General features: G+C 36.4%; 2 protein-coding genes across 5 annotated transcripts; both read right to left on the bottom strand.

The window, feature by feature from the left end:
- Positions 1 to 4,794: 4,794 nt before the first annotated feature.
- LOC111465063 (transcription factor MYBS3) lies at positions 4,795 to 7,978 on the bottom strand. Its single transcript, XM_023109330.1, has 3 exons — positions 7,492 to 7,978; positions 6,473 to 6,681; positions 4,795 to 5,610 (listed from the first exon to the last, which is right to left on the bottom strand). Exons 1-3 carry the CDS (start codon positions 7,778 to 7,780, stop codon positions 5,104 to 5,106), a joined length of 1,005 nt encoding a protein of 334 aa, XP_022965098.1. The 5' UTR covers positions 7,781 to 7,978; the 3' UTR covers positions 4,795 to 5,103.
- A 2,534-nt stretch (positions 7,979 to 10,512) lies between these two features.
- Positions 10,513 to 15,799, bottom strand: LOC111465074 (2-oxoglutarate-Fe(II) type oxidoreductase-like). Of its 4 annotated transcripts, none has more exons than XR_002714127.1 (12): positions 15,514 to 15,799; positions 15,224 to 15,419; positions 13,999 to 14,079; positions 13,857 to 13,908; positions 13,544 to 13,665; positions 12,579 to 12,679; positions 12,428 to 12,486; positions 12,251 to 12,307; positions 12,103 to 12,148; positions 11,755 to 11,834; positions 10,952 to 11,049; positions 10,513 to 10,702 (listed from the first exon to the last, which is right to left on the bottom strand). XR_002714127.1 is itself a non-coding variant. In XM_023109347.1 (12 exons), exons 1-11 carry the CDS (start codon positions 15,589 to 15,591, stop codon positions 10,957 to 10,959), a joined length of 945 nt encoding a protein of 314 aa, XP_022965115.1. In that variant the 5' UTR covers positions 15,592 to 15,799; the 3' UTR covers positions 10,516 to 10,702; positions 10,952 to 10,956. The 4 variants fall into 4 exon arrangements, 3 of the variants coding, with proteins under 3 accessions (XP_022965115.1, XP_022965116.1, XP_022965114.1); XM_023109347.1 differs by having other exon boundaries at positions 10,516 to 10,702; positions 10,952 to 11,029; XM_023109348.1 differs by lacking the exon at positions 10,513 to 10,702 and having other exon boundaries at positions 10,814 to 11,049.
- Positions 15,800 to 16,468: the final 669 nt, after the last annotated feature.

Genomic DNA, 16,468 nt, shown 5'->3' with positions numbered 1-16,468 from the left:
TTTTTTTTTTTGCTTACCGACAAAATGTCTTCTAATGGAAGAGACGAACATATTTAAAGGTTAATTATTTTAAATGATATAAATATTTGAGAAACAGACAAATATATGAATGAATTAATACCACTCGTTAATAAAAGTGATTCTAAGCATATAACGTTTAAGAAATGTTTAAAATAATTGATAGTTATTATATATACCAACAAGACTCACTTTCTTTTTCGGTAGCTCAATCATAAGAACTCAAAATTAAGCATACCGTAGGTGAGTTTCTATTGACCTTCCGAGGAAGCATGTGAGTAAGAATAAAACAAAATTTAATATGGTCATGTCCCAAGGGATGTAGGGTGTAACGACCCATGTTCGGGATTTAGATTATTGTTCAGAATCTGAATTTGGCACCTTACATTTTCCTGTGACAGAGTCATATTACTTACTCCTCAGTTTTAATGGTGAAAATTATTCTCGTAAGCTAACACAAGTTCTTTCATCATATTAAGTCCCCACTCACATGCTTTCTCGAAAAATTTTCAGCCAGTCGTCTAATATAGAATTGCTTCAAACAAAACATACTTAACTTTGGAATCCTTATGATTGAGTTATAAAAAATGAAGGTGGATCTTGTGGTATAGATAGTAACTTTGAATTCTTTTAAGTCATTCGTAGTCGTTTTATCCTCAGGATTGCTCTCATTTGAATGTGGCATTGGTTCATGCGTGTACCTCTCTTGTACTCGGGTGTCATATAGAGAATGTTGGGACCATTGGATGCCAAACCCGAATTTCAAATTCTTATTCGAATCTTATACAGTTTGCAATGGTCATCAATCTTTACTCTCATAATGTGGCAACTCAAACTAGATTTTCAATTAAGTTTTCTAAGCATCTCCAAATTTTCATCTCCTTCCTATTTTTACCTTTAAACTTTAAAAACCTTAAATTTTAGCCCATCAAGTTTGATAAATTACATTTTTTAAAACAATTATCACATAAAAATGGATATTCAAACTAGAGATATCCACGGGGCGAGGACGAGGAAGTTTTCCCCTTCCCCAGTCTTGCTATCTTTTTCATTTTCCATCCCTACAAAATTCTCTATTTATTTTTACAGGAATCGGGGCGGGGACATAGACAGAGAATATAATACGTCCCCGTCCCCAGGCCCATTTATCTAAGGGTGAAAAATTGTTCCTCCCTCCTACCCTCATTCTTGGTCTGAACGCGGAATTCCCTCCCCATTTAGGGTGAGTCCCTGTAGATAAAATAGACATCTCTAATTCAAATCATCGACTTATAATAATTGATACAAATGTCTCAAATTCACTAATAAATTGTTACTTTTAATCTCTATCGAATCATTTATTCTAAGTAGTCATGATGGAGATAAGATATTATAATATTATTGAGCTATCCATATCCATATGTCATATCCAAATTATTACTTTTAGTATAGCTAGGGTAGGGATTAGATATATAGAACTAAAAAAAAGGGAGAAATAATAAAAAATTTCAAGTCAAAGGATCGAATTGAAAATGATTTAAAGATTTAACGATCAAAATCAAATTAATTATATTAAAGTTTTAAGGGCCAAATCGAAACGTCTAAAAAATTCGGGTACCAAAATCATAAATAACCTTTAAAACAAAGTTAATAAGTCATTAAGGGTGCCCTACATGGTCAAGTCACAAGATGATCTTATTGGGTTGATATTGAAAAATAATGGATGATAGGGGCTTTATCATTAAAAATGTGGAGCCCTTAACTATAAAAATTAATTTCCTCTTATTTATCAATCACACCTCCATATATTTACTACAAATTGGTCCTTGCATATAATATTAGTATTTATGAAAATCTACCGGGATTTAGACATTTATATTGTAACAGGTTAAGCTCACTGTGAATAGATATTCTCCGTTTTTTATCGTTATATATAGTTAGTTTTAAAACATGTCCGTTAGGGAGAGGTTTTTATAATTTTTTGAAGAATGTTTCGTTTCCCTCTTGAATCGATATGCGATCTCACATATATAAATATAACTTTCTAAAACTTTTGAAAGAAATTGTGAGATGTATATATGTCAACTTCAGACCTACTCGAATATAATCGTTTCCCTCTCGAATATATGGATATCGAATTTTTTTTATGACTTGTGAGATCCCACGGGGAGGAGAGAAATATACCCTTTATAAGTGTGTGGAAACCTCTCCCTAGAAGACGCGTTTTAAAATCCTTGAGGGAAAGCTCGAAAGGGAAAGCCCAAAGATGCAATATCTGCAAGCAGTGGACTTAGACTGTTACAAATAGTACCAGAGCTAGACACTGAGTGATATGCCAGCGAGAAGGTTGAGCCCTGAAGGAGGATGGACACGAGGTGTTGTGCCAGCAAGGACGCTGGACCCCGAAGGGGGGTCCCACATCGATTGAAGAAGGGAACGACTACCAATGAGAACGCTTGGCCTCGAAGAGGTGAATTGTGAGATCCCACGTCGATTAAGGAGAAGAACAAAATACTAAAGTGTGGAAACCTCTCCCTAAAAGACATGTTTTAAAATCCTTGAGGGAAAGCCCGAAAGGGTAAGTCCAAAGAGGGCAATATCTGCAAGCGATAGACTTGGACTGTTACAAATGGTACCAAAGCTAGACACTAGGTGATGTGCTAGCGAGAAGGTTGAGCCCTGAAGGAGGGTGGACACGAGGCGTTGTGCCAGTAAGGACACTAGACCAAGAAGGGGGTGGATTTGAGGGGTCTCACATCGATTGAAGAAGGGAACGACTACTAGTAAGGATGCTGGGCTTCAAAGGGGTGAATTGTGAGATCCCACATCAATTAGGGAGAAAAACAAAATACCCTTTATAAGGGTGTGGAAACCTCTTCCTAGAATACGTGTTTTAAAAACCTTGAGGGAAAGCCCATAGAGGATGATATTTGCTAGCAGTAGATTTGAGCTGTTACACTTGCAGACTATGATAACGCAACCCTAATTCTCGCCCTCAAGATCCAAGGTTTTGAGAAATTTAGAACCCTTGAATCATAAAAATTAACGTCTCATTATGTGAATTTAAAAATTTATTGATCTAACTGAAAGGATCTAAGAATTAGATTATTTTGTTGATCAAATATCTCAAGCCAATAAAATTTATTTGAGATTCAAATCACTTACTCAGTAAAATTGATTGAGTCAAGTTTAAATGATTCTAAATGGGAAGCCTAAACTACGTAGAATTAAAAAAAAATAAATAATCAATTTTTGGCTAAAAGAAAACACAAATATTCTTTTTATTACATTTTCGAATTTTTCTGCTACAAAGGAATTAGATGGCCTCGAAATCAATCCTTAATTCGAGATTGAAGTCTCTTAGTTAGCCCTAAAAGTCCTTGTCGTCACCCGTGCATAAATGAAGCGCCGCTTGAAATAGTAAACAGCAGTTTCTTTTATTGGTAATTGACTCGACTTTAATGAAGTTTGTGTTGCCCTCTACTTCGTTAAATGCAACTTCACTTGACTTTATTTTTAGTTGATCGTAAATGAAGCTTAACTATATTTAAATGCAACTTCATTTTAAAGCTTTTCTTTAGTCGAGAATAGCATAGCAAGATTCATATCAGACTCTTTAAATTTTCTAACTTAGGCCCTAATGTCAGGAATCTTTCTATTGGCAGATTTGAACTAGTTTTGGACGGATCACAATTCTATGACAAATGTTGGGTTGAATCCAAACAATTTTATGGATCTTTAGCATTCTTAAGGGATGTTTTAAGGCTAGATTAGATATGTATGAATTATGTTGTATTTACGTAATGATTGTAATCATGTTCGTGTATACATATGTTATGTTCTTTGAAAAGACAGTTATGAGACCTCATACATTCAACACATAATATCATAACAAGTATAGTGACAACTGCCCATCAATTATCATGGGCTCTATGACCAGTAAAGTTTCGCTCCATTATTAAGAGTATAAAGATACTTCAGAAATGAAGCACTAAAACTATAAAACTAACTATAAGAGTATTTTTTAGAAAATTTTGCTAATTTGTGCCAAATCTTGAACAATCTTTGATGGGTTTGTTGAGTATGCCTCAATTTTGTTTGATCTCATTAGTTGATGCTACTATGACTCATTGTATGGAGGGGGTGGATTGTTAGATGTGAGAGGGAAATGAAACATTTCTTATAAGGGTGTGGAGATCTCAGCCTAGTAGACACGTTCTAAAATCATAAGACTAAATGCGATACATAACCAAGGCTAGACACCAAACGATGTGCAAGCGAGAACGTTAGGCCCCAAGAGAGATGGATTGTGAGATCTCACATCGGTTGAAGACAGGAATGAAAGCATTCTTATAAGGATGTGAAAACCTCTCCCTAATAGACGCGTTTTAAAACCGTGAGGCTGACGACAATATGTAACGAGTTAAAATCTCTCCTTACCAGCCCTTCCAAAGAAAACACATTTCCTCTTTGACAAATTTTGGTCTCAAAGCTTGAAACAAGCATTGAAAATTTTCTTAACATCGTTCAAAAGAAAATATAGACAATGACCTAACAAACAAGCAAACATTCATTCAGCGTTCTTCCAATTATGAATAACCCTTGCATGCAGATTCAACTATGAAGTGATGCAATCTCCTAACAAACAGGATTGATTACACATGAAACATACCTGCACTTCGTCAAATTTTCAGCCCAGAAACTCATTTTAGAATTATGAAGAAAGCTCACAGATAAGTTCAAGGAGATGGAATACGTTTCGAACACCTCTCCCGATAAATATTGCAATGCATAATCGAAACGTCTTCCTGCATGAATTAGAATATCAGAAACTATATAAATAAGCATCAAGTCCAGAAACTGAAGATAAACAACATACAATCTTTAAGTTGGAATGAACGATTTCTAACAGAAGATGCTAGAGCCTACAAGTTACAACCGAGTTAGTTAACACAGGAGAAACCGAGCAGGACGGGACAGGGGAAAAAGACTGACCTAACATGAAAATATTAATAAATCCAAACCAGACTGCACATTATTTTGTTGTATATTGACAATACCCTGTAATTATAACCTACAATCTGAAGTTCAGAAGTATGCGCTCCATTAAACAGCAGGGATTGGACTGCCACCAGAACTCATGTTTTCACTGCCAGAAGCTGGATTTGCATGGAAAGCAGACCGTCTAGACGACCCTTGGAGTAGTTTCAGTGAAAGAGATGAGGGGCCTGCATGACCAATTGATTCTCCCAGACTGAGTTTTGACATGCCAACCAGCTCATCAACATTAAGAGGACTCTTCAAATGCACAGCTGTTGGCTTAAGAACCTCATGTGTCTCCTTATTATTGGATTCTGCACTGTATCCCGAGTAGAACGGAATGGAAAATGGAAAGAAGGGTGTAACATATGCAGGATATACAACTGGATAACAGCATTGGGGATCCTCTGGTTCTGCAGGTGCTGGTTCTCCATCATTTGAGTTGGTGGAATCCATCGACTCGCATTCTTCGTCCACAGTGGGAGGTGTAGGCAATGGGTTATTGCTTTGTGATTCAGCATGTGAATTGTTAACAGATAGGAAGTCTTGTTGCACAATTGAATTCTCAACATGCTGCAAAGAAGATGTGGGCAGGGGAAAGGAATCAGTAATTTCTATGAGAAAAAGTAAGAATAACAAGGTTAATCGTATTACTTAATTGACATGCATGCATAAAACCAAACAATTAGCATCTTTATTCAAGGATTTCACTATGAAAGAAGGCAAGGTAATTTGCAGAATACTGTAATACTATCATCACATACATTTAAGACATGAGGTAAAGTGTGAGATCTCACATCGGTTGAGGAGGAGAACGAAACACTTTTTATAAGGGTGTGGAAACCTTTCCCTAGCAAACGCGTTTTAAGAACTTTGAGGGGAAGCCCAAAGAGGACAATATCTAGCGGTCATCTTGGGCCGGTACAAATGGTATCAGAGCCAGACACCGGGCAATGTGTCAATAAGGAGGCTGAGTCTCGAAGGAGGTGGACATGAGGCGATGTGCCAGCAAGAACGCTAGGCCCCAAAAGGGGTGGATTTAGTGGGGGTCCCACATTAATTGGAGAAAAGAACGAGTGCCAACGAGGACGCTAGGCCCCGAAGGGAGATGGATTGTGAGATACCACAACGGTTGGAGAGAAGAACGAAACACCCTTTATAAGGGTGTGGAAACCACTCCCTAGCAAACGCGCCTTAAAAACTTTGAGGGGAAGCCCAAAAGGGAAAGTCCAAAGCAGACAATATCTACTAGTAGTGGGCTTGGGCTGATATATAAAGTTAGTGGTAGATTATTGACATTTCCATAACTGGAGACTAGATGAACTGTACAACTAGAATTTTTTAGTTTTAGTAGAGTAATGGCATCCTTGTTATATGAAGGAGAAAATTTAGACAAGTATATGCATTTACGAAAGGATGGATGGAGAGTACAAACTTCGCCAGCTACAATATCAAACAAACTGGAGCGCCTCTTTCGTCTTGAGACATTGGTCTGCCTTATGAAATACTTTTGGGCATGGCTGGCCACTTGTGTCGGTGTTCTAGATACAACATAATTACGTGCTATCCCACGCCAGTCTCCTTTTCCGAGTTTCTGTAACCCCATTAAAAACATTCTATGCTCCTCCTCAGTCCATGGAACGCCTGTGCGCATTACCAAACACATAAATCTAATAAAAGATCAATTGATTCTCACAAAATGATCAAAGGTTAATTGTACAGAATTCAAATACATTCCTCGATTCCTATTAGGGTGTAATCGCAAGAACATAAGCTGGCCTTGTTCATTAACATGGAATAGAAATGTCACAAAATCCTATTTTAGAAATATGTCAGGTAGAATCCATTTTGGAAAAAATTCAGGATAGCACGTAATTAATGAGATAGAGAGGATGCTTATACACAAAGGTAGAAGGCTAAGATAGATAGAGGCAATGTTTAACAAGCCAATCAATAGGATATTCTATTTTCAACCCCCCTCTCTGTTTATGAACATGAAACTCGATGGAAAAAGAAAAGATCAGAACATATGTTTGCAAGAAATGAAATAAATGGATTGGTGTTTTTTGAAAATCATTTCCGAAAACAGGGTGTCACATGAGTTTAGCAATTTCACAATAGCTAATGTTTCCAAAAGCATAAAAAGGAAAACAAATTAGGTACCAAACAATTATCAATCAAATTTATCCTCTAACAAGGAAACAATACTTTTCTTAGAACATATCCATTTTTTAAATTCTCTACTAAGAATACTTCCATTTATCCAAAGTATAATTACATAAGATTTATGCCGATCACAGAGGAAAGAGCAACAGTAGTCGAGTCAAAACAGTCGATCACCAAAAAATTCCATGAATCAAAAGGATAAGCATGCAAAGTCCAGCTATCACCAAGATTCAAAAAATCAAACAAGAACAGAATAACTAATTCAAATTAAAGCGTAAACTCTCAAACCTTTCTTCCTCTCACGGCAACTCGAAGAAGAGCCAGGAACGAAATCCTCCGACGCATAGCCGTCGGCCGCAACGCCATGCTCGGGAGTCTCGCCCGGAGAAGCCGGATTGTTCGACCCGCCTTGCAGAGCACCCGATCCGGATCCGGCATAGTGGCTAAGATTCCCCATACTAGCACTCTTCCGGATAGAACCATCAGTCAATCGGACTCCAAAGAGCTTCACGCCGCGATTCGGACAAGTCCGAGAGTTGTGCCCATTGTGGCTGCAATGTGAGCACCGCCGCGTCATCGTTCCGCCGCCGCTTTCAGAAATCGATCTCAATTTCAACTAGATCAGAGGATCCGAGTTGCATGATCCGATCCAAAACCAGAAATTAGGGTTAGATTTCGTTCTTCACAGAGCAGATTTTGAGATTTTGATTTTTGGATGTTTTTTTTTTTTTTTTTTTTTTTTTTCTACCTCAGCTTTCGCAGGTGGAAGAGAAATAGAGAAGACCGACTAAATCCAACACTATCTATTTATCAGCCCTGGATAATGTGAAACAATCCCCTGCTTCGAGTTTGATTTCTTACTGTGCTTTCTTAATCTCAGCCGTTCATTTTTTTTCAAACTTTATGTTCTCATTGATCAACGGTTATTATTATTTCATACAACGTTGCACCGATTCGAATATGGAATCTCTGTCTAATCAGTATTTAATATTTATTATTTATGACTTGTAATTTAAAGGCTAAATTACAATAAATAAATAAATAATTTTTTTTTTTTTTTAACTCTTTCAACATGTTCAAAAATCTCGAGTCGGGCTTTCTTTCTTTGTTATGGTCGAGCTTTCAAGCTGCCTAATTTTTCAACACGTTCAAAAATTGGGAGCCACTCAAGAACTAGATAACTAGAAGAAACTTGCTTTTCGGAAAATAATAGATCGATCAAATAAAATCAAACATAACTGACTCTCCCTCCGCTCTGAAATTGTGTTATTTTTGTATTTGGGAGCTCCATCAAGAGATTCTTTCTTTTAGTTCATGGTTAAACGTGTTTTACTTAACCAATTCTATGTTGGGTAACCTCATAAAAATCTGAATGAGAATAAAGCATATTGGAAGGACTCATGTTGGTATGAGGGATAGTTTTCACTCTTAAAAAACGAGGAGTAGATAACGTGACGATGCAAGAGAATGTTTGGGTCACTAGGTGCCAAAATTCGAACTTTGAATCTTAATTTAAACGCGAGAAGTAGGTAACGTGACCATGTCGCAAGAGAATGTCGGGGTCCACCATGTGTCAAATATGGATTTTGAAATCTAATCTGAACGTGAGGAGTAAATAACGTGACTATAACACACAAGAATGTTAGGGTCATAACCCTAAACCCTAAACCCTAAATTTTGAATTCTAATTTGAAAATGGAGTAGGTTGGTGTAGGTAACGTTACTATATGCCACGAGAATGTCGAGGTCATCAAATGCCAAATCTGGATTCTAAATTTTAATCTGAAAGCGAGGAATAGGTAACGTGATCATGTCGCAGTAAAATATCAAGACCATCATGTACCAAATCCAGATTTCTAATCCTAATCGTAATACATTTTTTTATGTTACATAATATCAACTTTCATGCTAATCTCAAATTTTCTTTTTTTTTAAGGTTAAATTACGAGTTTATATCTATTTAGTCCCCAAACTTTGATATATTTTAAATTTTATAAATTTAATAAAGGTTTTTTTCAATTTAATTTTTTTAAAGAAATGAATATATTAAATTAAAAAAATGGAAAGGTGAATATTTTAATAATTTTCTAAATAAGTTTATATGCATATTAAACTAGAAAATAGAAGTATATCAGACGTTTTTAAAGTAATAATATTTTTAATACGAATATAAAAATTTATGGATTAATTATTTATAATAATATCGACTAAAATATTATAATAATATAATATTCCAATCTTATTGGGTAAGGGGCATTGCCACGTGAAAGAAAAAGCTGACTTTTAAGCCATTACGTAATTAAATTGGATAAAATAACAATCAAGCGAGGGGATGGATAGAGACAACTTGACTAGGACACGTGGACGATCAGATGTTAGTCAACGGTGGCAATAGTCAAAAAGGTCAAAAATTGGGCTACTACAAATCTGAGATCTTTGTAGATTTCGCCACGTGGAATATGCCCAGTGGACACGTGTTCGGGCATATTCTGTTGGACTTAACTTTTTGTGCACACCATCCTCACTTCTTTTAATTAAAAAATGACTTATTTTATTTATTGTAAATATTATTTTCACAATTGCATTTTCAAATTTATTTTATTTGGATCACTAAAATTTTAAATCAAATATATATTTAATTTCTTTCTTTATTTATTCTCGAATATTATTTATTTATGACATTATTTAATTAATGTGTTTTTAAAAAAAGCTCTCATTACTCTTTGATTTGGCTTCGTAGAAGGCCTCGTATCAATGGCCATAATATTTCTTGCTTATAAACTCATGACCATTTCTTAAATTAGCCAATGTGGGACTCCATCCCAATAATCTTCAACATTCCTCCCCTCGAACAACAACCTCCCTTTAATCGAGACTTGACTCTTTTTTTGAAGTCTTCGAACAAAGTACACCCTTTGTTCGACATTTGAGGATTCTATTGACATGTCTAAGTTTAAGTACATCAAACATTTGAAGATTCTATTAAAATAGCTAAGTTTTGATGTCTCACATTGATTGATGATAAGAACAAAACACGGTTTATAAGAATATAGAAACATTTCCCTAACAGGCATTTAAAGCTTTAAGAGGAAGTTCAAAAGAGAAAACTCTCGTTACAATTTAAATATTTTTAAAATTTTAAATATATTATTGAATTTTTTTAACTATAAAGTTTTCTTTAAAATAAAGTCTAGGATGTTTTCTATAATTTATTTATTATTATTATTTTATAAGTTCGAAGCCTTATTTAATTTTAAATAAATTTTAAATTATTTAAAAGGGGGAAAAATGAATTGGGTCTCCTATCCCATCTTATCCAAAGGTACAGACATCTTAGCTTTTAAAAACGCTTTATGAAAAGTTTATCCATTTCTTATTTTATTTTAATTTTTATCTCTATATTAATGGGTCCCACAAGAGATGATCAGACGGCAAAGAAAATAGATAACGTGGGTCCCACTCATCTGGCCATCCACGTGGCGGCTCACGTTATCTAGATCTGGAATGGATTAAAATTAAATTAATCAAAAAAGATCCTTAAAACTTTCACTTTTAATGATTTTCATAATTTTAATCTCTATCATTAACGTCATTGTCAAGGCAGTAACATGATAAATTTTGAGAAGGTTATCATAATATGCATACACATCAAGTCTTTATCCATTAGTGATGATGTAAATGAACTCTTATCAAGCTTCTTGATCTAAATTTAATCTAGAAACATAGGAGTGAGAGGAGTGAATCTTACCTTTTCTAAGCAAATCCGTCTTTATAAGCCAACCTCACACGTTCTTTCAAGTAGTCTAGACTGCTAATGGGAGGATATCTGCATGCACATTCAATAATCTTGAAGCATCTAAGCATTTAAATTTGTAGTTGTTTTAGAGATCATGATGAGGAAAATTTTCATGTAATCCATGAAATCATGAAAATGTATTTTGATCAATGTTCTTCAGGTTATTTATACTCGTAAAACGACCGATAAAACTCATTCCTAGCAATTGATGCATGAAGTCGGAGAAGCATGGAGATAGTCCAAGGATTGTGTTCAAACTAAAGGCCAGCATAGACATTAGAACTCATTCAAGATTGATCTTTTGTAAGAACCTTAACCCATCGCTAACAGATATCGTCTTCTTTGGGCTTTCCTTTCAGGCTTTCCCCTCAAAGTTTTTAAAACGCGTCTGCTAAATAGAGGTTTCTACACACTTATAAAGAATATTTCATTCCCCTCTCCAATTGAGGTGGGATCTCACAATCCACCCCCTCGAGGCCCAGCGTCTTTGCTAATACTCGTTTCTCTTTACAATCGATGTGGGATCTCACAATTTTAGTTTTTAAGGTTATATTCAGTTGAATTGTGACTTCATAAGTGGTAAAACGACTCGGAGTAGCCAAAAAATTGGAGAAAGAGCATTGTAATTCTTCTTATAACACAATTTCATATGATTAGTTTTGTAGAACTGTCCTATAAGATTATTATTGGATCAAATTCCTAAGGGAATGGAGAGATTCCGGGGATAATATTATAAAAGTAAGGAACGTCAATACCTCGGGGGAGATGACTCGCTACAACAACTATGAAGACATTCCACGACACATTCGTCACTCGGATGTAAGAAGAAAGCAACCTGCAAAATGGAGAGATATTTGAAGTTTAAAAAATCACTTTTATCTCACATTGGTTGGGAAAGAGAACGAAATATTCTTTACAAAGATATGGAAACCTCTCTCTAGCAAACACGTTTTAAAAACCTTGAAGGAAAGTTCAAAGAGGACAATATTTGCTAGCAGTAGGATTGGGCCGTTAAAAAAAGCTTCCTCAAAATAGGGTTCAAATCATAGTTTCTTGGATGGGCTTATTGGCAGAAAGCAAACAAGTAAATAGCTAGACCTTACCGAGTAGCGTTCTTCTCCAACTGGAATCACTCGATGTAGAGTCGACCTATCGTAAATAACACAAAAACAAGCAAATAACCAACAATGGAATCTAGTTTTTTACTTTCACATGATAGAATTTATCATAACGTACAACCTCAATCCTTACCGGAACAGACAGTTCGTCCACCTTTCCATCAAGTCCCCAACATTAACAATGAATGCCCTGCAATATCAGAGAATTGCATCCATTGAATTCCAGACAGTCATGAGGCTTCCCTTGTGGTGTCTTTGGAGCATCATTTTATAATGTTCAATTGTTTTCAATTCTGAGTTTTGAACTCACTTATCTATATGAGCAACATCTTCCCAAACTTGTGGGTGATCAGACTTTTCCTTGCATATCTGTTACCATGGCAACTTAACACAAAACTTCACCGCATAATACACACAATTTTCTCTATAAAGTATGATCTCAATTGATTAAGGAGAAATACCTGAAGTCCGGGAATGCCATTGGTTACAAGGAGAGTGATCATCCCCCAATCTGAATGTGCAGAAGCACCTAATATTTCTTCATCAAGAGATCTTAAGTCACCTGAGTTCAAGAGAATGAGCAGATTATCAACAAGATTGCATCCATCGACTTGAAGACGAAATGTGTGAGATCTCACATTGGTTGGGGAGGAGAACGAAATATTCTTTATAAGGATGTGGAAACCTTTCCCTAGTAGACGTGTTTTAAAAACCTTGAGGGGAAGCCCAAAGAGGACAATATCTGCTAGCAGCAGCGAGCATGAGCAGTTACAAATGGTATCAAAGCCAAACACGGGACGATGTGCCAACAAGGACGCTGGGTCCCGAAGAGGGTTGGATTGGGGGGTCTCATATCAATTGAAGAAGGGAATGAGTGCCAGCGAGGACGTTGGGCCCCAAAGAAGGGTGGATTGTGAGATCCCACATCGATTAGGGAGGAGAATGAAGCATTCTTTACAAGGGTGTGGAAACCTCCCCTAACAGACGTGTTTTAAAACCTTGAGAGGAAGCTCAAAAGGGAAAGCCAAAAGAAGATAATATCTGTTAGCAGTGGGTTTGGGTCGTTAACTGACCAAGTACATCATTAACTTAGAAGGAAATGAGAATGAGGGAAGGAGAATCATTCTACCTCTTTGCTATTCATATTGTTTCCAAATTTTATCAAAAAACTATAAGATGGTTTGCAATTTTGTGGGATCCTCGCTAAGATTGAAAATCATTTCCATAGACCATTCCCATTCCCACATTTTGGGGGGTTCCATCACACTTCTTTAAATTTCATCTTCATCTTCATCATCTTTAAATTTTATCTTTTACAAAATTCAGCATAAATGTTGGGGGTGGGGACAGGAAGAAAAAACCGAACATATGCTTCTTTTCTCCCCTGTAGTTTTCAGTAATTAAAAGTTACGTATGTCCACTGAACCTGGATAGTGTAGAAGCCGAAGAAAATCTGATGGTTTACTGAAGGCACCAATTTTCTCAAAGAAATTCTCATCCAGATTCAGAGCCAATGCAAGTAAAGATATTATTCGTCTTCCAACACGCCTGTACCAACCAAACAGAAAGCAAGACATTACAGCCAGTCCAAATTCATTTAGCCATCCAGCGTAAACGAGATAAGAATACTTTCGAGTACAATGAACAAAACATGAATTTAAAACAACATAGTACCAATTTTATTGCACTGATAAGTACCAGGATGTATTGAAATTAATCCTGAAGGCATTTGAACTTACAGTGCTTGCTTATAGAAGGATTCCATTGTAGCTCTCCAAGAAGGCAATAGTTCTGTCATTTCCTTGCCAGAAAGAGTAATAGTTCATAAACATGAATAATCAATGATTTCAAATTTCTACCATAAGTAGGGTAATTGGTCACCTCCTGAAGGCCACTGATTTAAGTCATTTTCAGTTTCGTTGCCTGCCAAAGGGCCAATATAATAGCTCTCTTTTGCATCCCCTATTCACAGAAAAATCATAGATACAAAGATAAACAACTTTCTCCAACACCAAATCTTCAATAACGGTAGAGATTGTGCATTAGTTTCCAATCTGCACCATTTACAATCTAACAAAACAGTTCAATGATGATATGAGTTTGGATATTTTTTAAGATTCTTACTCTTCTTATGATTCTTTTTGTAACGACCCAAGCCCACCGCTAGCAGATATTGTCCTCGTTGGACTTTTCCTTTCGGGCTTCCTCTCAAGGTTTTTAAAACGCACCGCTAGCAGATATTGTCCTCTTTGGGTTTTCCCTTTCGAGTTTTCCCTAAAGATTTCTTTCCCTTTCGAGCTTCCCCTCAAGGTGTTTCAAACGCATCTACTAGGGAGGTTTTTTCACACCCTTATAAGGAATGTTTCCCCCCTCGCACCAATGTGGGATCTCACAATCCACCCCCTTGTAAGCCCAGCGTTTTCGTTGAAGCATCTGATACCATTTGTAACGGCCCAACCCCACCACTAGTAGATATTGTCCTCTTTGGACTTTCTCTTTCGGGCTTTCACTCAAGGTTTTAAAACGCGTCTACTAGATAGAGGTTTTCACACTCTTATAAGGAATGATTCGTCCCCCCTCAAACCAATGTGAGATCTCACATTTTTGTTCTTTTATCGAGTCAATCCACTCTCCCTACTAGGAAATGATCATTTACAGTCGAACAAAACACTAAAATGTGGACTAGTATGGTCCGTGGATATACCATCTTTTCACCTTTCTGGAAAACCATATGCAATCAATCTTTTTTTCTAATATCAACGAGTGTCTGGGTCAGCTTGCACACACCTCATCTAATATTACACAATCATAATTTTAAAAGAGATCATATAATCCGGATTGTTGCATTTTCACAGCCATCATATCTATAAACAACATTAATAAAAGTGTCTCAATCTAGAAGTTATAGCTATTCTAATCTCTTAATCTTATAGTTAGTTTACTTACTAATTGGTTTTCTTAGACCATTTCATACAACATTCAGAAGCTCGGAGCAACAGCCAGGCAGAACTACCATTTACACAGCTCTCACAGTTCAAATTTCTCCCAAATTTCACAAGATAAACAGACGAGATTCATAAATTTCAAATCAAAATAGAACAAAAACCTATATCAGTCGAGGTGGTGGGATCGAGCTTCTCGGCATAAAGAGCGGTGTATCCCCTATGTTCCTTCCGAGCAAGTTTCATCTTCTCCTCAATAGGAAGAGAAAAGAACTTCCTACTTTCGTCAAACACTCTCTCGAGCAATTCGTCTTCAACGCCATGGTTGATCAAGTAAAAGAATCCGTAATCCAAGCATGCCTATGCGTAATTTCCAATCCAAGAAAACGGATTAATATCAGAATCTGTTAGGGAAAACGATGGAGAGAGTTGATTTGGAAATCATACGAAGAACCTGATGGATTGAGAAAGCAACAGAGGTGCGGTCTTGAGAGGAGAGGTCGATGATTGGGAGTTGCAGAACAGACGCCATTTTCGGTCGAAGAGCAGTAGAACCAGAACCACGGTTCTAGTCGTCGTCTTTTGACAAAATTCTTAACTTAAATTTTAAATTAAAAAAATATTAATTAAGATAAAAAAAATTGGGTGACAATTAGGGTAAAAATTTGTACCTGTATAGACCCCGCTCTCGACCCATTTAGCTAATAAGTAGAAATTGTTCTCGAACTTTCTACTTAAAACCTCATTAATAATTTCGAAAGTCGATGCCTTTTTCCAATCGGTCAAGTAGCTTAACTCCTTCCCGACTCGAAACCACTCACGTTTCACTAGCTATCATTACAAATCTTTGACTTTTTTTAATTTGAATTTCACGAGCCATTTTAAAAGCAATTATTGACAAATTCTTGCACGGCTCTTCTCCCTTCTGTCCGCCCTGCTTCTCCTTTCCCCCTCTCCCCGTTCTCCCTGCTTATAATCGGGGACCGACAAGGTAATTCATTAATTTCAGCCTGTCTCGGGTTCTATATTGTACGGTCTCATCTTTCAGGGAAGAATATGGGCTTGCGCCTCCCAAATCACATTGCCCGCAAAAGGGAAAGCCCTTTATCTACCACCTTCTTTCACTATCTAACTGTAAAAGAAGAATCAACTAAAAAAGAGCTACTGAACCTGAACCTCAACTTCTTTCTTCTGCTTATTTTACTTAAACGAGGCCACGACCCCACTGTTTCTATGTTATACTCTATAAATACTAGCTTAACTTTTGTCTCTATGTTTCCATCACGTGAGAACGTCAGGTCGTGAGTGGCATGTGTTCGACGAGCGAGGTCATAGTGCCATTATCTACCACAACTGAGAGGAAAAAAAAAAAAAAAAAAAAAAAAAAAAAAAAAAAAAAAAAAAAAAAA

Source organism: Cucurbita maxima, unplaced genomic scaffold (assembly GCF_002738345.1).
Source record: "Cucurbita maxima cultivar Rimu unplaced genomic scaffold, Cmax_1.0 Cma_Scf00028, whole genome shotgun sequence".
Lineage (NCBI taxonomy): Eukaryota > Viridiplantae > Streptophyta > Magnoliopsida > Cucurbitales > Cucurbitaceae > Cucurbita > Cucurbita maxima.
This window is presented reverse-complemented; position numbering and strand designations above follow the sequence as displayed.